The sequence below is a fragment of the Bufo bufo genome, chromosome 6, assembly GCF_905171765.1.
Source record: "Bufo bufo chromosome 6, aBufBuf1.1, whole genome shotgun sequence".
Classification (NCBI taxonomy): domain Eukaryota; kingdom Metazoa; phylum Chordata; class Amphibia; order Anura; family Bufonidae; genus Bufo; species Bufo bufo.
In genome coordinates this window covers 20495711-20519462 of record NC_053394.1, presented here as the reverse complement: position 1 = coordinate 20519462, position 23752 = coordinate 20495711, and the positions used below count along the sequence as shown (strand labels likewise).

The following is a 23752-nucleotide window of genomic DNA, read 5'->3' as shown; positions in this document are numbered from 1 at the left end:
GCAATAATGTCCGTTCTTGCTTTATTTGTGCTGTGATCCCGTAACAGCTTTCTGTTATGACATTCTTATAACGGAAAATAATGGAATTGATATACTATGAACCAAATGGAAACCTTTCTGTTTTAATCTGTCCTCATATGGTTCAATAGATAATAAATAACAAATACCAGCATTCCATCTGGTTTCCGATATTTTGAATGGAAAAAAAAGTCCTGTCAACAAAATAAAGGAAGACAGATGGAATGCTGGTTTCCGTTATTAATTCACCATTGAAATATATGAGGTTGGATTAAAACGGAAAAGTTTCTGTTTGGTTTCCGGTATATCAACTCCATTGTTTTCCGTTACAAACATGACGAGGCTTCCGCACAGCAATGTGTTCGGTGATGTCACCGTCTCTGATGGGCGTGCTCTAGCGCTGTCCAAGCAATTTTACAAGCGAAGGCAGGCTAAATTCCGCACATCTGTGCCGGTGACGTCACTGGGCTCACTGCTGGGTGGAAGCCTCTGCCTGGCAGCCCGAAGGAGAGCCCGTTTTGTCACCGGAACTCCACAAAATGCCTTTGTTTTGCGCGATTCAGCCCAGGGCAAAGGAGAGCATTGGAGCATGAACTGCTTCAATGCTCTTGTCAGGGGGCCTGCAAGGGGGAAATTCTGGGTATGTCCAGGTTCAGCTCTGAACCCGGACAACCCGTTTAATGCATTTTGTGGCAGTCCAAACATATGCTTTTTAATCCCCTTTGTTATTACAAAGTATTACAGGTCAATGTTAGCATAAGGTCTAATTTATCACCGTGGACTTAACAGACCAGTGCCCTCAGATTCAAGTAGTTGCCCCATGACAGAATGGGGAAAGTGGCAGTGGCAGTAACAGGGACAATATTGGCCTCATAACAGAGTGGGATGGGGCCAACAGCAGTGGCAGTAACAGGATTAATATTGGCCCCATTCCAGAGTGGGTAGAGGGGGCAGCAGCAGTGGGAGTAAGGCTGTGTTCATATCGCTGTTTATTTTTCTGTTCTTCTGATCAGTCAAAAGGACAGAAAACTGAAAAAAATAAAATAAATAAAAGACTGTATTTTGAGCATCCATAAAGCCTCTTTTAGATTGTTAGTATTTGATCAGTATCTGTAAGCCAAAACCAGGAGTGGTTTCAAAACAGAGATAAAATTTTATAGAAATATTTGCATCTCTTCTGTGAATTGGACGCACTCCTGTTTTTGGCTTTCAAATACTGAAGCAAAACACTGACCGTGTAAAACAGGCATTATGCGCAATTTGCATAATTTTGGGCTATTTGCATCTGAAATCATTTTTTTCAACAAGGAAAGAAGTCCTGCATGCAGTATTTGTTCAGTATTTGCATCAGTGTTTGATCAATATGTGTGAGCCAAAAACACCAGTAGGTCCAATACAGAGATAAAATGTAATGGAAATATTTGCATCTCTAGTTTTGGACCCGCTTCAGCTTTTGGCTTACAACTAGTGTTGAGCGAACAGTTCGAGCATAGTTCGGGTCCGTACCGAATTTTGGGGTGTTCGTGACACGGACCCGAACCCGAACTTTTTCGTAAAAGTTCGGGTTCGGGTTCGTCGTTCGGCATGTATTTTGGCGCATTTTGAAAGGCTGCAAAGCAGCCAATCAACATGCATCATACTACTTGCCCTAAGATGCCATCGCAGCCATGCCTACTATTGGCAAGGCTGTGATTGGCCAAGTGCAGCATGTGACTCAGCCTCTTTATAAGCTTGTGCGCACGTCGGGACGTGCTCACTCCCGATGTGAATAGAACAGGGATAGACGCAGCTGATGCTAGGGCGAGAATAGGCAGGGATAATTGAATAACTGGAAGCAAATTTCTCTCCTCCACCTGTGATTCATCTGAACAACTGCAGCTGAGCTGCTTTTTTGATAGGGATTGGCTATTTTTAGAGTGGCCAGAGTGATTTTTCCATCCACATGTACCTGGGCTGACCGCCGGCCGCCATTTTGCGACTTGTAGTGCTGCAGCAGAAGCTGCCACAGTGTGCATTCCAAAGCTCCAAACAAGTCAGACATCTACACCTGGGATTCAGACCAATAGCGATTTAGCAGCACAGTCCAAGGCTATTTTTTTTAAAGGTTGTGCAGACCATTTTGTGGCACATGTTACTGGGCTGATAGGCGGCGGCCATCTTGGGACTAGTGCTGCAGCACAATCTCTCCCAACGTCCATTAATCACTTGTAATAGTGGTCTGTGCCATAGAAATCCTACATCAGGGACTTGGGTGTGCTTGTGTCACCCCTACTAATACCAGTCCACCTGTAATCCATACAGTGAAAAGCCATAAAGTATTCCAGTGAGGGAATTTTTTTTTTATTTAAAAAAGGCCAAGTTAGTTTATCTGGCGTTCAATATACTAGATACAGTTAGGCCTGCGTTTCATACATCTGGAATTAGCAAACTAATGTGCTGGGGTTGGGAAAACATATATGTACCCATACTAGAATCTGTCAAAGAAAGCGGTACTCACATATAACAGTCATTCCATCTGTAATCCATACAGTCAAAAGACTGAAAGTATTCCAGTGAGGGGATTTTTTTTATTTAAAAAAGGCCAAGTTAGTTTATCTGGCGTTCAATATACTAGATACAGTTAGGCCTGCGTTTCATACATCTGGAATTAGCAAACTAATGTGCTGGGGTTGGGAAAACATATATGTACCCATACTAGAATCTGTCAAAGAAAGCGGTACTCACATATAACAGTCATTCCATCTGTAATCCATACAGTCAAAAGACTGAAAGTATTCCAGTGAGGGGATTTTTTTTATTTAAAAAAGGCCAAGTTAGTTTATCTGGCGTTCAATATACTAGATACAGTTAGGCCTGCGTTTCATACATCTGGAATTAGCAAACTAATGTGCTGGGGTTGGGAAAACATATATGTACCCATACTAGAATCTGTCAAAGAAAGCGGTACTCACATATAACAGTCATTCCATCTGTAATCCATACAGTCAAAAGACTGAAAGTATTCCAGTGAGGGGATTTTTTTTATTTAAAAAAGGCCAAGTTAGTTTATCTGGCGTTCAATATACTAGATACAGTTAGGCCTGCGTTTCATACATCTGGAATTAGCAAACTAATGTGCTGGGGTTGGGAAAACATATATGTACCCATACTAGAATCTGTCAAAGAAAGCGGTACTCACATATAACAGTCATTCCATCTGTAATCCATACAGTCAAAAGACTGAAAGTATTCCAGTGAGGGGATTTTTTTTATTTAAAAAAGGCCAAGTTAGTTTATCTGGCGTTCAATATACTAGATACAGTTAGGCCTGCGTTTCATACATCTGGAATTAGCAAACTAATGTGCTGGGGTTGGGAAAACATATATGTACCCATACTAGAATCTGTCAAAGAAAGCGGTACTCACATATAACAGTCATTCCATCTGTAATCCATACAGTCAAAAGACTGAAAGTATTCCAGTGAGGGAATTTTTTTTATTTAAAAAAGGCCAAGTTAGTTTATCTGGCGTTCAATATACTAGATACAGTTAGGCCTGCGTTTCATACATCTGGAATTAGCAAACTAATGTGCTGGGGTTGGGAAAACATATATGTACCCATACTAGAATCTGTCAAAGAAAGCGGTACTCACATATAACAGTCATTCCATCTGTAATCCATACAGTCAAAAGACTGAAAGTATTCCAGTGAGGGGGTTTTGCTTATAAAAAATAATATATTTCATTGTGGTGCGAGTTGAATCGCAACAATGAAGAAAAATACTATTAAGGGACGAGGACGCGGTCGTGGTGGTGTCCGTGGAGCCTCTGTTGCTGGTAGAGGACGTGGCCGTTCGGTCCCAGGCGCACACAGTAGGGAACGAACTCCCTCAACTAGCCGGCAGAATGTACCGCAATATCTCGTGGGGCCCAATGCCGCTCTTAGGATGGTAAGGCCTGAGCAGGTACAGGCATTAATCGATTGGGTGGCCGACAGTGCTTCCAGCACGTTCACCACATGGTCTTCCACCCAGTCTTCTGCGGAAAGCGCACAGGTGGCACCTGAAAACCAAGCCCATCAGTCTGTCACATCACCCCCAAGCATATCAGGGAAACGGTCTGAGCCACAAGTTATGCAGCAGTCTCTTCTTCTGTTTGAAGACTCTGCTTCCAGGGTTTCCCAGGGGCGTCCACCTAGCCCTTCCTCAGTGGAGGAAGACATACCATGCACTGACGCACAACCACTTATGTCTCCAGATGAAGAGGACATGGGAATACCACCACAGCAGAGTCACCGACTCTCTGATGATGACGAAACACAGGTGCCCACTGCCGCGTCTTTTTGCAGTGTGCAGACTGAACAGGAGGAGGTCAGGGAGGGAGACTGGGTGGAAGACGATGCAGAGGACGATGAGGTCTTAGACCCCACATGGACTGAAGGTCGTGGCGATGACTTTCACAGTTCAGAGGAAGAGGTAGTGGTGAGACCGAGACAACAGCGAAGCCAAAGAGGGAGCAGGGGGCCAAAGCAGACGAGCCGCCGCCCCCAGAGTTCGCCTGCTACTGGACATCGCCAACAGGGACCCAGCCCCACAAAGGCAGCTTCAAAGAGTTCCCTGGCATGGCACTTCTTTAAACAATGTCCTACCGACAAGACCCGAGTGACTTGCACGCTCTGCCATCAGAGCCTGAGGCGAGGCATTAACGTTCTGAACCTCAGCACAACCTGCATGACCAGGCATCTACATGCAAAGCATGAACTGCAGTGGGGTACACACCTTAAAAACCAGGCACTCGCTGAGGCTCCCCCTGCTCCCTCTACCGCTGCTGCCTCGGCTTCCGCCTCGAGAGGAATGTGGCCACCTGCCGAGCAGCAAACAGAGGATGTGCCACCGACACCACCACCACCGCCACCGTCAACTAGCGTCTCCACTATATCACACAGCAGCGTTCAGCTCTCAATATCTCAAACCTTAGAGAGGAAGCGCAAATTCCCCCCGAGTCACCCTCGAGCCCTTGGCCTGAACGCCAGCATTTCTAAACTGCTGGCCTTTGAAATGCTGTCATTCCGGCTGGTGGACACAGACAGCTTCAAACAGCTGATGGCCATGGCTGTCCCGCAGTATGTGGTTCCCAGCCGCCACTACTTCTCCAAGACAGCTGTGCCTTCCCTGCACATGCAAGTGTCCGATAAAATCAAGTGTGCACTGCGCAACGCCATTTGTGGCAAGGTCCACCTACCCACAGATACGTGGACCAGTAAGCACGGCCAGGGACGCTATATCTCACTAACTGCACACTGGATGAATGTAGTGGCGGCTGGGCCCCCGGCGGACAGTTCCTTGGCGCACGTCCTTCCGCCCCCTAGGATCGCAGGGCATCCTTCTCTGCCTCCTGTAGCCTCCTCCTCCTACTCGGCTTCCTCCTCCACTGCTTCCACCAGCTCATCCGGTCAGCCACACACCTTCACCACCAACTTCAGCACAGCCCGGGGTAAACGTCAGCAGGCCATTCTGAAACTCATATGTTTGGGGGACAGGCCCCACAGCACAAAGGAGTTGTGGCGGGGTATTGAACAACAGACCGACGAGTGGTTTCTGCCGGTGGGCCTCAAGCCAGGCCTGGTGGTATGCGATAATGGGCGAAATCTCGTGGCAGCTCTGGGACTAGCCGGTTTGACGCACATCCCTTGCCTGGCGCATGTGCTGAACTTGGTGGTGCAGAGGTTTATTCACCACTACCCCAACATGTCAGAGCTGCTGCATAAAGTGCGGGCCGTCTGTGCGCGCTTCCGCCGTTCACATCCTGCCGCTGCTCGCCTGTCTGCGCTACAGCGGAACTTCGGCCTTCCCGCTCACCGCCTCATATGCGACGTGCCCACCCGGTGGAACTCCACCTTGCACATGCTGGAGAGACTGTGCGAGCAGCAGCAGGCCATAGTGGAGTTTCAGCTGCAGCACGCTCGCGTCAGTCGTACTGCCGAACAGCACCACTTCACCACCAATGATTGGGCCTCCATGCGAGACCTGTGTGCCCTGCTGCGCTGTTTCGAGTACTCCACCAACATGGCCAGTGGCGATGACACTGTTATCAGCGTTACAATACCACTTCTATGTCTCCTTGAGAAAACACTTAGGGCAATGATGTTAGAGGAGGTGGCCCAGGTGGAGGAGGAGGAGGAGGATGAGGGCTCGTTTCTAACACTTTCGGGCCAGTCTGTTCGAAGTGGCTCAGAGGGAGGTTTGTTTAAGCAGCAGAGGACAGGTTCACAAGTCGCCAGCCAAGGCACTGTACTGGAGGACGAGGAGGATGAGGAGGAGGAGGTGGAGGGGGACGAGGATGACGCAAGTTCACAGCGGGGTGGCAGCCCAGGCCCATCACTGGTGCGTGGCTGGGGGGATACGGTGGACGATGACGATACGCCTCCCACAGAGGACAGCTTGTCCTTACCCATGGGTAGCCTGGCCCACATGAGCGAATATATGCTCCAATGCCTGCGCAACGACAGCAGAGTTGCCCACGTTTTAACGTGTGCAGACTACTGGGTGGCCACCCTGCTGGATCCCCGGTATAAAGACAATGTGCCCACTTTAATTCCTGAACTGGAGCGCGACCGTAAGATGCGCGAGTACAAGCGCACGCTGATAGAGGCGCTCTTGAGAGCATTCCCACATGTCACAGGGGAACAGGTGGAAGGTGAAGGCAGAGGAGTGGCAAGAGGTCGCCAACGCAGCTGTGTCACGGCCAGCTCATCTGAGGGCAGGGTTAGCATGGCAGAAATGTGGAAAAGTTTTGTCTCCACGCCACAGCTATCTGCACCGACACCTGATACGGAACGTGTTAGCAGGAGGCAGCATTTCACTAACATGGTTGAACAGTATGTCTGCACACCCCTCCACATCCTGACGGATGGTTCGGCCCCATTCAACTACTGGGTTTCGAAATTGTCCACGTGGCCAGAGTTAGCATGTTATGCCTTGGAGGTGCTTTCCTGCCCGGCGGCCAGCGTTTTATCTGAACGCGTATTCAGCACGGCAGGGGGCGTCATTACTGACAAGCGCAGCCGCCTGTCCACAGCCAACGTGGACAAGCTGACCTTCATAAAGATGAACCAGGCATGGATCCCACAGGACCTGTCCCTCCCTTGTGCAGAGTAGTCCTTATTAACTGCCTAAAACATGTCTTGTTGTGCTACGGGCCACTTCTTTATTTGATACAAATTTTATGAAACCCACAGTTGAATGAAACTCTTCTCTGTCTGGGCGCCGGGGCCTAACCAGATGAAAGTGGCCGGTTAAACTAACGGGTGACATGAAGCCATAACCTCTGCCATGCTACCTCTGTCTTCTGTCTGGGTGCTGAGGCCTAAGTCAAATAAAGCGGTCTTCTGCTGTGCTGGGGGATATGAAGCTAATCTCTGACCTCTCTCCTCTGTCTGGGTCCAAAGGCCTAAATCACTGAAAGAGGCCTTCTCCTGTGGTGTGTGATATGATGCCAGAATATGTGCTGTGGGGCCTCTCTCCTCTTCCTGGGTGCAGGGGTCAAATAAACTAAATTGTGGCCTACTCCTGTGGTGGTTGATATGATGCCTGATTCTCTGATGTGGAACCTCTCTCCTCTGTTTGGGTGAAGGGGTCAAAGTAACTTAATGGTGGCTTCTCCTGTGGTGGCTGATATGATGCCAGAATATGTGCTGTGGTGCCTCTCTCCTCTTCCTGGGTGCAGGGGTCAAAGTAACTAAATGGTGGCTTCTCCTGTGGTGGCTGATATGATGCCAGAATATGTGCTGTGGGGCCTCTCTCCTCTTCCTGGGTGCAGGGGTCAAAGTAACTCAATGGTGGCTTCTCCTGTGGTGGCTGATATGATGCCAGAATATGTGCTGTGGTGCCTCTCTCCTCTGTCTGGGTCCAAAGGCCTAAATCACTGAAAGAGGCCTTCTCCTGTGGTGTGTGATATGATGCCTGAATATGTGCTGTGGTGCCTCTCTCCTCTTCCTGGGTGCGGGGGTCAAAGTAACTCAATGGTGGCTTCTCCTGTGGTGGCTGATATGATGCCAGAATATGTGCTGTGGTGCCTCTCTCCTCTTCCTGGGTGCGGGGGTCAAAGTAACTCAATGGTGGCTTCTCCTGTGGTGGCTGATATGATGCCAGAATATGTGCTGTGGGGCCTCTCTCCTCTTCCTGGGTGCAGGGGTCAAAGTAACTCAATGGTGGCTTCTCCTGTGGTGGTTAGTATGATGCCAGAATATGTGCTGTGGGGCCTCTCTCCTCTTCCTGGGTGCAGGGGTCAAAGTAACTCAATGGTGGCTTCTCCTGTGGTGGCTGATATGATGCCAGAATATGTGCTGTGGTGCCTCTCTCCTCTTCCTGGGTGCGGGGGTCAAAGTAACTCAATGGTGGCTTCTCCTGTGCTGATTGATATAAAGCTGATGGTTGTGCCATCTGACATGGTTGCCAGGGTCTGATTCAATGGGGGCCTACTCCTGTGGTGGGTGATCTAAATGCCTGATTCTCTGCTGTGAAACCTCTCTCCTCCGTCTGGGTGTAGGGGTCAAAGTCTTTCAAAGTCGCCTTCTCCTGTGCTGATTGATATGAAGCTGATGGTTGTGCCATCTGACATGGTTGCCGGGGTCCCATTAAATTGGGGCCTACTCCTGTGGTGGGTGATCTAAATGCCTGATTCTCTGCTTTGAAACCTCTCTCCTCCGTCCGGGTGTAGGGGTCAAAGTCTGTCAAAGTCGCCTTCTCCTGTGCTGATTGATATAAAGCTTATGCTTGTGCCATCTGACATGGTTGCCAGGGTCTGATTCAATGGTGGCCTACTCCTGTGGTGGGTGATCTAAATGCCTGATTCTCTGCTGTGTAACCTCTCTCCTCCGTCTGGGTGTAGGGGTCAAAGTAACTAAATGGTGGCCTACTCCTGTGGTGGGTGATATGATGCCTGGTTCTCTGCTGTGGGACCTCTCTCCTTTGTCTGGGTGCTGTGGTCAAAATAATAGTAAGTGACCTTCTCTATTGGTGGGTGACTTGAAGCCTGATTCTGTGCTATGGGACCTCACTCCAATTAATATTGTTTAATTTTTATTTATTTTATGTTAACTCATCATTTCCCTATCTACATTTGTTTGCAGGGGATTTAACTACATTTTGCTGCCTTTTGCAGCCCTCTAGCCCTTTCCGGGTGTGTTTTACAGCCTTTTTAGTGCCCAAAAGTTCGGGTCCCCATTGACTTCTATGGGGTTCGGGTTCGGGATGAAGTTCGGGTCGAGTTCGGATCCCGAACCCGAACATTTTTCGAAAGTTCGGCCGAACTCGTCGAACCCGAACATCCAGGTGTTCGCTCAACTCTACTTACAACTACTGATCGAATACTGATTAAATGCTGAACATATACTGACCTTGTAAAAGTTGCTTTATTGATGCTTAAAATGCAGAATCCTTTTATTTCTGTTCTTCTGATGGATCAGGAGAATGGAGAAATAAACGGTAATGGTAACACAGATAAACAAGGAAAATATGGCCCCATAACAGGGTGGGGATGGGGCTAACAGCATTGGCAGTAACATGGACAATAGTGGCCTCATAAAAGGGTCATTAGTGTTGTCTTCATCGACACCCTCCAGCTCCTTTTGCTCCTCAAAGCGAAATGTTGGTGCCACATCTTCTGTCCCCTCGCCAAATCATATTTGTCAGCATCCCCTCCAGGATGTGAAGAAGTGGAAAGAAAATATTCATCCCGTATTTCTGCTGACTGTTAAATAAAGTAGCCTGATCAAAGAGCCTGAGAAAACAGCACATGTCATGCATGAACTGCCACTGGCTAAAGTGAAAAATACACCAGGGGGTAGACCTGTCCATCAGTAGCATTAAGAAATACTGAAAGTGGCAGCAATTGAATAAGATGCATGTGGCAATATATTAGACCACCCTTAAATACTGAGGCACAGTAAGTCAATGTATCAACTAACAGATTAACTATGGATGTAGCAACAGATAAATAAGACGAGCATGGCAAAATAATAGACCGACCTTTAATATTGAGGCACAATAAGTCTATGTTTAAAGTTGAGAATTAACTGTGAATGTGGCAGAAGTTCAACAAGATGCACATAACAATATATTAGACTGTTCTTTAATACTGAGGCACAGTAACTCTATGTATAAACTAACTGATTAACTATGCATGTTGTAGCAGTTCAACAAGATGCAATTACACTTAACCTGCAGTGTCCCTGCTGTCTCTGTATGCTTTCCCTACAGTCTCAAAAAACTCCCCCTATGATCTCCCTGCACTGGCCCTGTCAATTTAACTAAGATGCGTTATATAGGTGATTACTGCAGCAATACCCAAAGAGTGGCAGCAATCTACCTCTGTGTATTAAGGTAAAATTGAGCGTCAAGCATCAATTGTCCGTTTAACTGCAAATGTGGCAGCAGGAGAACAAGATGCATGTGGTGATTACACTCAACCTGCACTGTCCTTGCAATCTCTCTATGCTCTCCCTACAATGTCTAAAAACTCTCCCTATGATCTCCCTACACTGTTCCTGAACTCTCCGCATCTAATATTCTACAATTAAAAGCTTTCTGCAACACTATTCTTACCGCATAAGAACTTGCCACATCTCTCCCTAAACTCAGCTCATAGGAAAATGATGGACACCACGCGGGATGAAATTTTTAAAAGGGCTGTGATATCACAAAGGATAGAAAGGTAACGGCCAAAGGGTGAGAAAGGCGCTCATAGGGTAAGTAAATCGAGGTACAACAGCTTCCTTCAAAGAGCTGGCGGATACTATAGACTCACCTGTTATGGTTGCACCGAAGTTAAGTGCAACCGTATTGCAGGTGAGCTGTGAGGTATAAAAAGTGCAGGTCGGTGCTGCCAGATGCGTCAAGAAGCCCCTTGGGAAGAAAGCCAAGTCGCCACTGGGGTATATATTGGAAAACGTGTCTTAGCTTGTCACTGTGGAGTGATCAAGCTGGTAGACGATCATAAGGCGCATTACCACGACCCGGTACAGGATACAATAAAGTTTATTTTGAGACAACGCGTTTCGGGGTCTCGACGGCCCCTTTATCAAGTCTGTGTCACCCTAGTTTTTTATGCAGCTGGGTGTGAAGTGCAGTGAACTTTTTCCTAAACATCAGATGAAATTTCGCTTCAGATGATTTGTTTCGCTCAACACCAGAAACTAACTTTAATTACGCATACTGACAAAAGCATGATGTTAGGTGCAACTACTCTAATTATAATATATGATTTTCGGTTTTACTCTATAAAACACAACAATAAGAATGTCTATGGCAATGTGACACATGTGCAACCAAGCACATGTAAAGCATGACATGATAACGCACATAGAATTTATCAGTTACAGGAACACATCCTAAAGGCAAACAACATATTGTATGCTGATTTACCTTACAGGATAAAAATATCCAAACCCAAGGTAACAAAAATATCAACCAAATAAGTTAAAAGAACATTCAGAACATAACCTTCAACTACAGTTTTCCTTATATAGTTTAGATTATGCGGATATTAATTAACTTTCCCTTTAGTGAGGAGGGGGTAGAGGAGTGATATCATGATAGTTATTGGGTATATATGTCTGTAGTTTACGCTCAACACTGATTCTAGATCAATTTCCACTATGAAACTCCTCCTGATCTGTGTGCTCCTCGGAGCAGTTGGTGAGTTCAGTGGCTGTCTTCTATGATACATACATTGTTGATGTTGATACTTTTTAGTTTTCTACAGCTTTCTATGAGGAAAGAACCTAACTTTTTCAATTTGTTACATGTATGATGTATATGACTGTATATAATATGGCTCCTTGTATTTTCTCAGCTGCTTTTGAGGATGATGATAAGATCGTAGGAGGTTACACCTGCTCTGCTTACTCCGTCCCCTACGCAGTATCTCTGAACTCCGGCTACCACTTCTGTGGAGGTTCTTTGATCACCAGCCTCTGGGTGATCTCTGCTGCCCATTGCTACAAGGCGTAAGTTACCTTAATTTTGACCAAGACCAAACCATCAACGTCACATCAACTTTTGGCCTTTATCATTTACTAATCTATATTGTTCTCCACAATATAAAATAGTAAATGATAAAGGCAAAAAGTTGATGTGACATTGATGGTTTGGTCATGGTCAAAGCATTGAAAGCATTTGAGGTTTAGTGTTGAGTGCGAATATTCGAATAGAGAATATTTATCGCGAATATCGCAAATCGCTAATTCACGAATATTTTGAATATATTGAATATACGTCATTGAATATACGTCATTTTTTAACATCTGAAAACATGATTCCTCCCTGCTTCTTTCTGAGTCATTAGCCCACAAGCAACTTAAGCAGGAAGGAATCATGTTTTTATATGGGAAAAAAATGACGAATATTCTAAAATACAAATATATAGCAATATAGCGCATATATAATTGTTATTTAGAATATTTGTTTTTAGTTTTTTTTTCAATGTGTACTGTTATTCCACTTCGGCATACTCCTACCCGACAAGCGTCCCCATCACCATGGGAGCGCCTGTGGTTAAAAAAATAACATCGGATCTGAGCTTTCCCTGAGATCGTGAAAACTCAGATCCGATGGTATATTCTATCCCACAGACGTTCCCATGGTGACGGGGATGCTTGTCGGTGAGGAATATGCCAAAGTGGAATAATAGTACACAATGGGAAAAAAAAGATGAATATTCTAAATAACGAATATATTCACTATATTGCTATAACTTTGTTTTTTAGAATATTCGTCATATTCTAAAACAAGAATATATCGCAATATAGCGAATATTCGCAAAATACACATATAGACTGCAATTTAGGCAATATAGTGCTATAAACGTTTTTCTTAGTCGTAATTTTTTTTCTTTTATGAACTTCAGATTTGAAGAAAAATTACAACTTTGAATAAAAAAAAGGTTATAGCATTATATTAGCTAATGTGCAGTCTATATTTGTATGTAACGAATATTCGCTATATTGCTATATATACATTTTTTAGAACATTCGTTATATTCTAATATAGCAATATAGGGAGTATTCGATAAATACAAATATAGAGCAATTTAGCTAATACAGTGCTATAATCTTTTTTTTATAGTCTTATATTTTTTTCTCTTCTGAACTTTAGATTTCGATAAAATGTACACATATTATAGCACTATTTTAGCTTAGCTAAATTGCTCTGTTTTTATTTTATCGAATATTTTGCTATATTGCTATATATTCTTTTTTTATCAACTTTGCATTACGCGATTTAATAATACGCAAAAATAATCTCGAAAATGAGTATTGGCGAATATGAAGCGAATATTCTTGTGAATATGCGCAAAATATCACGAATTCGAATATGGGACCTGCCTCTCATCACTATTGAGGTTTAGAAGCTAGTTTTGTTTGTAAAATGGTTGCTAAAAAAGGGAGATAATTCAATAAACAAGTTTTGTGGGACTCAAAAAAATTAATTGCATCTGAAAGCTCTAAAGATTGGTAATGGCCCTGGGGGTCATAACCAGAATACAGTACAGACCAAAAGTTTGGACACACCTTCTCATTCAAAGAGTTTTCTTTATTTTCATGACTATGAAGGCATCAAAACTATGAATTAACACATGTGGAATTATATACATAACAAACAAGTGTGAAACAACTGAAAATATGTCATATTCTAGGTTCTTCAAAGTAGCCACCTTTTGCTTTGATTACTGCTTTGCACACTCTTGGCATTCTCTTGATGAGCTTCAAGAGGTAGTCCCCTGAAATGGTCTTCCAACAGTCTTGAAGGAGTTCCCAGAGATGTTTAGCACTTGTTGGCCCTTTTGCCTTCACTCTGCGGTCCAGCTCACCCCAAACCATCTCAATTGGGTTCAGGTCCGGTGACTGTGGAGGTCAGGTCATCTGGCGGAGCACCCCATCACTCTCCTTCATGGTCAAATAGCCCTTACTTTCAAAGTTTTTCCAATTTTTCGGCTGACTGACTGACCTTCATTTCTTAAAGTAATGATGGCCACTCGTTTTTCTTTACTTAGCTGCTATTTTCTTGCCATAATACAAATTCTAACAGTCTATTCAGTAGGACTATCAGCTGTGTATCCACCTGACTTCTCCTTAACGCCACTGATGGTCCCAACCCCATTTATAAGGCAATAAATCCCACTTATTAAACCTGACAGGGCACACCTGTGAAGTGAAAACCATTTCAGGGGACTACCTCTTGAAGCTCATCAAGAGAATGCCAAGAGTGTGCCAAGCAGTAATCAAAGCTAAAGGTGGCTACTTTGAAGAACCTAGAATATGACATATTTTCAGTTGTTTCACACTTGTTTTTTATGTATATAATTCCACATGTATTAATTCATAGTTTTGATGCCTTCAGTGTGAATCTACAATTTGCATAGTCATGAAAATAAAGAAAACTCTTTGAATGAGAAGGTGTGTCCAAACTTTTGGTCTGTACTGTATATCAGAAACTTTTGGCCAATAATAAGAACAGGTCATGAATGTTTTAGCAATGAAAAACGTTTTAACTGAAAGAAGGAAAAATTATGTTCAGATGTTATTTATATGTGGAACAATGAAAGCAAATATGTTTGTACCCGTTTTCAATAATTTTGCCTATTTATAGAATACAAAGAGTTTCATATTACAGTTACAACATGGTGATAGGACACAATGGAATTCCCAATATATGAATATAAAGTCCTTCCACACTCTTTTTGAAACTTTTTTTAGTTTTTTTAGAAATGAGGGGTTTTCATAGTAAATAACAAACTGTTAGAGTTAGCAGATCATTTACTGTATAGTGTCCATTTTGTATAAATTGTGACAATGAAAGACACTGGAGCCACAAATACATTGTGATTCCTCTAATTATAACCATAATATATTAGACCGATGGATTTACTATATGTGTGATTTTAGCTGCCCCATGTTCAACCATTGAAAAATAACTTCAAAAAATTATTAGATTTCCATTTTTTCCTCACCACACATCTGAAGAAACAGGAAATTTACTTGGGTGAAGATAAATTTCTGTACAATTCACAGTGTATGGACAACTATGGTGCTGTTTCTGAAAGAAAGCACAAATATTTCCCCAAAAACACTAATGCATTTAAAAAAATGTATGAAGTGAATTTAGGATTACAAATGAATTTGTCTAATTTTTGCAGGAGCATGCAGGTGAGACTGGGAGAACACAACATCTTTGCCAGTGAAGGCACCGAACAGTTCATCAACTCCGCCAGAGTCATCAGACATGGAAGCTACAACTCCAGAACCCTGGACAACGATATCATGTTGATCAAGTTGGCCTCTCCCGCAACCCTCAACTCTTACGTCAAGGCTGTTGGTCTGCCCGGTGGCTGTGCTGCTTCTGGAACTAGCTGTCTGATCTCTGGATGGGGCAACACCCTCAGCAGTGGAAGTAAGTCAAGTACTTCCAATAATGTTACTGGAACGGCAAGTAAAAATGAGTAGTGGTTATTGACGCAATGTAAGATGGAGTTTGGGAATTACTGACACCAAATGAGCTGAAGTTTCTTCAAAGGTGGAGTTTGCTTATGAGGAGTGAAGTTATTTTAAGACAAATCTAATACATTTTCAATTCTCTTAAATGAGTAAAACATTAAACATTTTCGAGGACCTTAATGATTGCTCGGTGTAGAAATTGTTGAAAGGATGTTTCTTTAGAATTTTGTATGTATTTATAGGTCTCATAATATATCAGATTCAATGTAAATCTTTTTAAATCTTTTTCATATTTATAGTTTAAATGGATCACTGTACACAGCTAACATAATTATGTGTAGCAAATAGTAACAGACCCATGATTAATGGATATTATAAGTGTGGAATAATATGTGTCATATAGATATGATCCACGAACTGCTATGGTGTAGAAACCATACTGTATCAGGGAGCATAAAGCTTCAAAGGGTTTTCCAAGATTTTAAAACTGATGATCTATCCTCCAGGAAGGTCATCAATATCTGATCGGTGTGGACCTAACACCAGGAATCAGCTGTTTGAGAAGGCACTGATGCTTGTAATAGCACCGCAGCCTTCTAACAGCTTTATCATTGTTCACATGGCCTAAGCTCAGCTCAGCCCCATTAATGCGCTGAGATGCAATTTCAAGCATAGTTTCTATACAATGGACGGCACTGTGCTTGGTGAGCAGAGAGAAGTATTTGGCTCTTATGTGAGAACCGGTAACTTCTCAGTTGATCATCAGGGGAATCCGAGTGTTGAATCTCCGACTATCAGATACTATTGAGTGATGACCCATCAGTGGGATAGTTTATCAGTTCAATAATTCCAGAAAACCTTTCTAAAAGTCAAAGAAAAGGTGCAAACACTGTGAATGATAATTGTATGTTTCTATCTACAGTCGTGGCCAAAAGTTTTGAGAATTACATAAATATTGGAAATTGGAAAAGTTGCTGCTTAAGTTTTTATACTAGCAATTTGCATATACTCCAGAATGTTATGAAGAGTGATCAGATGAATTGCATAGTCCTTCTTTGCCATGAAAATTAACTTAATCCCCAAAAAAACTTTCCACTGCATTTCATTGCTGTCATTAAAGGACCTGTTGAGATCATTTCAGTAATCGTCTTGTTAACTCAGGTGAAAATGTTGACGAGCACAAGGCTGGAGATCATTATGTCAGGCTGATTGGGTTAAAATGGCAGACTTGACAGGTTAAAAGGAGGGTGATGCTTGAAATCATTGTTCTTCCATTGTTAACCATGGTGACCTGCAAATAAACACGTGCAGCCATCATTGCGTTGCATAAAAATGGCTTCACAGGCAAGGATATTGTGGCTACTAAGATTGCACCTCAATCAACAATTTATAGGATCATCAAGAACTTCAAGGAAAGAGGTTGAATTCTTGTTAAGAAGGCTTCAGGGCGTCCAAGAAAGTCCAGCAAGTGCCAGGATCGTCTCCTAAAGAGGATTCAGCTGCAGGATCGGAGTGTCACCAGTGCAGAGCTTGCTCAGGAATGGCAGCAGGCAGGTGTGAGCGCATCTGCACGCACAGTGAGGCGAAGACTTTTGGAAGATGGCCTGGTGTCAAGAAGGGCAGCAAAGAAGCCACTTCTCTCCAAAAAAACATCAGGGACAGATTGATCTTCTGCAGAAAGTATGGTGAATGGACTGCTGAGGACTGGGGCAAAGTCATATTCTCAGATGAAGCCTCTTTCCGATTGTTTGGGGCATCTGGAAAAAGGCTTGTCCGGAGAAGAAAAGGTGAGCGCTTCCATCAGTCCTGTGTCATGCCAACAGTAAAGCATCCTGAGACCATTCATGTGTGGGGTTGCTTCTCATCCAAGGTAGTGGGCTCACTCACAATTTTGCCCAAAAACACAGCCATGAATAAAAAATGGTACCAAAACACCCTCCAACAGCAACTTCTTCCAACAATCCAACAACAGTTTGGTGAAGAACAATGCATTTTCCAGCACGATGGAGCACCGTGCCATAAGGCAAAAGTGATAACTAAGTGGCTCGGGGACCAAAACGTTGACATTTTGGGTCCATGGCCTGGAAACTCCCCAGATCTTAATCCCATTGAGAACTTGTGGTCAATCCTCAAGAGGCGGGTGGACAAACAAAAACCCACTAATTCTGACAAACTCCAAGAAGTGATTATGAAAGAATGGGTTGCTATCAGTCAGGAATTGACCCAGAAGTTGATTGAGAGCATGCCCAGTCGAATTGCAGAGGTCCTGAAAAAGAAGGGCCAACACTGCAAATACTGACTCTTTGCATAAATGTCATGTAATTGTCGATAAAAGCCTTTGAAACGTATGAAGTGCGTGTAATTATATTTCACTACATCACAGAACAACTGAAACAAAGATCTAAAAGCAGTTTAGCAGCAAACTTTGTGAAAACTAATATTTGTGTCATTCTCAAAACTTTTGGCCACGACTGTACATACAATATGCTGAAAATGTATATTCACTTACCTTTAGCAAACATGCCCAGCCTCCTGCAGTGCCTGAATGCCCCCATCCTGACTGCCGCCCAGTGTAGCAGCGCCTACCCAGGAGAGATCACCACCAACATGATCTGTGTTGGATACATGGAAGGAGGCCAGGATTCCTGCCAGGTAAATGGATCTTCTTCGTCTCATAACTTTCAGATCTGTGATGTAGAATGTGGACTGTTACGAGGACATATAGTCATCAAAAGGCCATTATTCCTATTTCATGAAGACGACCTCTCATGACAATGTGTTTATATAAATGTATCATAAAAAAATCTAAAACTTGTTTCTCTAAATTAAGCAATTTAACAATATTGTGAGGATAGCAGATTCTTAAAAGGATAATATAGACCAGGTTTAGGCTTGAAGGGCAAAAATTTCTTTCTTTCCAATTGTACTGATTTAAAAAAAAAAAAAACAGTTCAATGACAAAATCCTGCTCTGGCATTAATGTATTACCACATTGTTTCACTCTTTAGAAAAATTGGTATGGACATTACAGAGGCTCATTGAAAATGTCACTGTATTTGTAGATGCCATATTTGAGAGACACTATTTGAGGGAGCAGAGGTGTAGCTATATTGAGTACAGAGGTCACACTCAGGACATGTTGAAAGATGGTCAAAGATCCTTGTGCCATATTAGAAAGACAGAACTGTTATAAATGTTACATGATTGTATTGATCCCTAATTTACATCTCTGTGAAGGAAACTTTTGTAGCCGTATTTTAGAATATACAGTAGCTACTGATTATTCATTACCTCCAGTTGATTCAAAATCTAACATTTTGTCTCTATATTTTCTCAGGGTGACTCTGGTGGACCCGTGGTCTGCAATGGACAGCTCCAAGGTATTGTTTCTTGGGGATATGGCTGTGCCCTCAGGAACTATCCTGGTGTCTACACCAAGGTCTGCAACTACAACTCCTGGATCTCCAGCACCATGGCTGCCAACTAATCTTTCTCTGTGTTTCTTGTCATTTGTTGCTCTGTTACTGGATATTAACACCTATCATATTAACAGTTATTAAAAAAATAAAAAACATAAAAAATCTTCTCATTTTTATTTGGATTCATCACCTTCAATCATCACTAAAAAAAAATGTTTGAGTCCAGCAACTTATCATGATACAAAAAAAATTATAATCAGATTTAGAACTGCTCTTTGTAGACTAAGGGGCACATTTATTAATACTGGAGTTTTAGACACCGGTCTTAATAACCCCTATACCTGGAGGTGGATCCTCCAGAGTTATGAAGAGGTGCAGGGCTCTTTAGAACTTCGGTGGATCAAAAGCCACATCTAAATGTAAGACAGCTTGCTGTTTTACATTTTGACCATTTTCTACACATAAAAAAATAAATCCCCACTCTCTCCACGCCCATTTTTGTAGACCTGGCGTGAGCGGGGAGAAGTCGCAGATTGCGGCTCAAGTAACGCCGTATTTCTGTTTAATAAATGACTCCCTAAGACTTAATTCGCTTGACCGTATGTTTTATTAATTTGCCTTCTACATTTTTTGTGTATAGAACATTTATTTCCATAGTGCAATTCACATTTCAATAAAAAGTCAGTACTTCAGTTTATAGCATATAGTAGGGCAGGAAGGTGGAAAGTAAGGATAAGTGAACAAGTTCAAACTGAACTGGGTTTGTACCGAACTTTGCTATTTTTCTGATGGCAGACAAACCGAGATTTTCTGATTTGTTTTGGATGAATCTACTACACTTGTTAGGAGGAAAAAAGCCCTAGGAAGGAAGAAGAAGGGTTCTCACATGACTCTTAGAGGGGATGGGCTTGAACTGATTGGCTCCCAGGCTGACAGCCTAGATGAGCTAATCAGTTCTGGAGCAGGAAAGGATATGACTTTGTAAAACAAACAGAACACCATCCAGTGCTGGGCTGTGAATGAGCGTGGATGTGTGTGATGGTGTCTACCAGGAAAAAGATCTTAGGGAGTCAGGGACAGTGAGAAATCAATTAAGCTTATTGCCAGGGAGAATAAAGGGAAAGGCTAGTATTCTAAAGAAGAATCGTGTGTCTTTTGTAGAATACAGACATACAAGCAGGGCAGCTGATAGGCAGGGAGAGAGAAGAAAGGAGCTGTGGCTGGCTGTTACTGGTATCAGAAGTGCAGGTACTGCAATGCAGACCTCAAAAGCAGCTACCTGCAAGCAAATATTTTCATTTTTCCCCCAATTTTTACAGAAATCCTTTTTTTCTGAGGTACAATTTAATATATATATGTGATTACTACAGCAATACCCAAGGTGTGTATTAAGGTGAAATTAAGCATCAAGCCTCAATTGTCCATTTACATATATTCACTTTCCATATGGTTGCAATGTACTTTTTTTTTTCTTTTGGGGGGATGTTTAAATTTTTTCAAGCTGCATATGTACATACTGTAATTACTGCAGCAATACCCACTGTGTGGCAGCAATCTACCAGTGTTTATTAAGGTTAACTTTAGCATCAACCCTCAATCGTCCATTTATATTTATTTAGTTTCCACATGATCAGAATTTAGATATTTTTTTAGGGGGTTACAATTTAATTAAAAGGGGGGGTTTTCACATGATTATTTTCAATTCCGTTATAGCTTTCTGTTATGTACAAAAATTGCGGACGCTCACCGATTAATTGGAGCTCGGCCTCCTGGTCACCCACCAGTCTGGAGAGTCTGACTCACAATATTTAGCAAGTATTTTTACTTAAAATGTATGCATAAAAACATTTAATCACATGTAATAAAACGATGCATTATAATTCCCCCAGATAATATTCAAAATAAATTTTATAAATCTATGAAACTGGTCCTACTACAATGCGGAGCTCATGCATAAAATATTAAAAATAAAAATAATGCGGTTGTATACTAGTATTTGGGCGTGTGTTTTGGGTTTCACCAATATTTCATCTGATATGGGCATATGATATAATGTCCGTGCCTATTTGTTGCAATCTTATTCACATAAATGCTCTTTGTAACTTTAGGCACTTATATGCGTGTCACAATTAGGCTACTGAGCACAGTCACCCTATTGGGTAATTGAAGCAATTCAGACTTGCAGGTTGCTGTTAAGGCCGTTTGTATACAATGATGTTTGTTGTTACTCACGGCTTCCTGCGATTCTTCTGTTGGCTTAAATTCCAATCTACTACTGTCTCAGCGTAACTCTTCGCTGTATTTGTCACAGCCCGCTGCGAGTTGTTCACTGCTATCGGTTTGATTACGCAGTGCAGGTCTCCGCTCTCCCTTCTGCCGACTGTGTCGACTCAGTGAATGCGTACTGTGCTTACTGGGATTAGCAATAATGTCCGTTCTTGCTTTATTTGTGCTGTGATCCCATAACAGCTTTCTGTTATGACATGCTTATAACGGAAAATAATGGAATTGATATACTGTAAACCAAATGGAAACCTTTCTGTTTTAATCTGTCCTCATATGGGTTAATAGATAATAAATAACAAATACCAGCATTCCATCTGGTTTCCGATATTTTTAATGGAAAAAAAAGTCCTGTCGACAAAATAAAGGAAGACAGATGGAATTCTGGTTTCCGTTATTAATTCACCATTAAAATATATGAGGATGGATTAAACGGAAAAGTTTCTGTTTGGTTTCCGGTATATATCAACTCCATTGTTTTCCGTTACAAACATGACGAGGCTTCCGCCCAGCAATGTGTTTGGTGACGTCACCGGCTCTGATGCTGCGGGCTCTAGCGCTGTCCAAGCAATTTTACAAGCGAGGGCAGCGCTAAATCCGCACATCTGTGCCGGTAACGTCACTGGGCTCACTGCTGGGTGGAAGCCTCTGCCTGGCAGACCGAAGGAGAGCCCGGTTTGTCACCGGAACTCCACAAAATGCCTTTGCCCTGCGCGATTCAGCCCAGGGCAAAGGAGAGCAGCTTTATTGATGCTTAAAATGCAGGATCCTTTTATTTCTGTTCTTCTGATGGATCAGGAGAATGGAGAAATAAACGGTAATGGTAACACAGATAAACAAGGAAAATATGGCCCCATAACAGGGTGGGGATGGGGCTAACAGCAATGGCAGTAACATGGACAATAGTGGCCTCATAAAAGGGTCATTAGTGTTGTCTTCATCGACACCCTCCAGCTCCTTTTGCTCCTCAAAGCGAAATGTTGGTGCCACATCTTCTGTCCCCTCACCAAATTATATTTGTCAGCATCCCCTCCAGGATGTGTAGGAGTGGGAAGACAATATTCATCCCATATTTCTGCTGACTGTTAAATAAAGTAGCCTGATCAAAGAGCCTGAGAAAACAGCACATGTCATGCATGAACTGCCACTGGCTAACGTGAAAATTACACCAGGGGGTAGACCTGTCCATCAGCAGCATTAAGAAATACTGAAAGTGGCAGCAATTGAATAAGATGCATATGGCAATATATTAGACCACCCTTAAATACTGAGGCACAGTAAGTCAATGTATCAACTAACAGATTAACTATGGATGTAGCAACAGTTCAATAAGACGAGCATGGCAAAATAATAGACCGACCTTTAATATTGAGGCACAATAAGTCTATGTTTAAAGTTGAGGATTAACTGTGAATGTGGCAGAAGTTCAACAAGATGCGCATAACAATATATTAGACTGTTATTTAATACTGAGGCACAGTAACTCTATGTATAAACTAACTGATTAACTATGCATGTTGTAGCAGTTCAACAAGATGCAAGGGACAATTACACTTAACCTGCAGTGTCCCTGCTGTCTCTGTATGCTTTCCCTACAGTCTCAAAAAACTCCCCCTATGATCTCCCTGCACTGGCCCTGTCAATTTAACTAAGATGCGTTATATATGTGATTACTGCAGCAATACCCAAAGAGTGGCAGCAATCTACCTCTGTGTATTAAGGTGAAATTAAGCGTCAAGCATCAATCGTCCGTTTAACTGCAAATGTGGCAGCAGGTAAACAAGATGCATGTGGCGATTACACTGAACCTGCATTGTCCTTGCAATCTCTCTATGCTCTCCCTACAGTGTCTAAAAACTCTCCCTATGATCTCCCTACATTGTTCCTGAACTCTCAGCATCTAATATTCTACAATTAAAAGCTTTCTGCAACACTATTTTTAGCGCATAAGAACTTGCCACATCTCTCCCTAAACTCAGCTCATAGGAAAATGATGGACACCACGCGGGATGAAACTTTTAAAAGGGCTGTGATATCACAAAGGATAGTAAGGTAACGGCCAAAGGGTGAGAAAGGCGCTCATAGGGTAAGTAAATTGAGGTACAACAGCTTCCTTCAAAGAGCTGGTGGATACGATAGACTCACCTGTTATGGTTGCACCGAAGTTAAGTGCAACCGTATTGCAGGTGAGCTGTGAGGTATAAAAGGTGCAGGTCGGTGCTGCCAGATGCGTCAAGAAGCCCCTTGGGATGAAGGCCAAGTCGCCACTCGGGTATATATTGGAAAACGTGTCTTAGCTGGTCACTGTGGAGTGATCAAGCTGGTAGACGATCATAAGGCGCATTACCACGACCCGGTACAGGATAAAATAAAGTTTATTTTGAGACAACGCGTTTCGGGGTCTCGACGGCCCCTTTATCAAGTCTGTGTCACCCTAGTTTTTTGTGCAGCTGGGTGTGTACTGCCTGGTTTCTTATAAAAAAAGGCGCATGTCCGTACCTTAATTTTGTTCTTGTTACACTTTGAGTGAGTGTAGCGGTTCACCACTACAGTCCTATGT

At 42.8% G+C, this 23752-nt stretch overlaps 2 protein-coding genes across 10 annotated transcripts in view; one reads left to right on the top strand and one right to left on the bottom strand.

Annotated features, from left to right (window-relative positions):
- Positions 1-23752, bottom strand: part of LOC121006028 (M1-specific T cell receptor beta chain-like) — a 961123-nt gene that overhangs the window by 796321 nt on the left and 141050 nt on the right. The window contains exon 4 of one of the 9 annotated variants that reach the window (XM_040438920.1): positions 7131-7136. The exons of the other annotated variants lie outside the window; for them this stretch is intronic. Within the exon in view, the coding sequence (XP_040294854.1) occupies positions 7131-7136 (6 nt within the window). The remainder of the gene's footprint in view (positions 1-7130; positions 7137-23752) is intronic. 9 annotated transcript variants of the gene reach the window in all.
- LOC121006048 (trypsin-like) lies at positions 11651-19007 on the top strand. Its single transcript, XM_040438941.1, has 5 exons — positions 11651-11693; positions 11851-12004; positions 15193-15446; positions 18006-18142; positions 18828-19007. Exons 1-5 carry the CDS (start codon positions 11654-11656, stop codon positions 18975-18977), a joined length of 735 nt encoding a protein of 244 aa, XP_040294875.1. The 5' UTR covers positions 11651-11653; the 3' UTR covers positions 18978-19007.

Bases quoted from the DNA above. Each gene is read 5' to 3' on its own strand.
- LOC121006048 (XM_040438941.1), top strand. From the start codon at position 11,654: ATGAAACTCCTCCTGATCTGTGTGCTCCTCGGAGCAGTTG. The intron at 11,694-11,850 runs GTGAGTTCAGTG...GTATTTTCTCAG, and splicing joins TGTGCTCCTCGGAGCAGTTG to CTGCTTTTGAGGATGATGAT. The intron at 15,447-18,005 runs GTAAGTCAAGTA...ACTTACCTTTAG, and splicing joins CAACACCCTCAGCAGTGGAA to CAAACATGCCCAGCCTCCTG.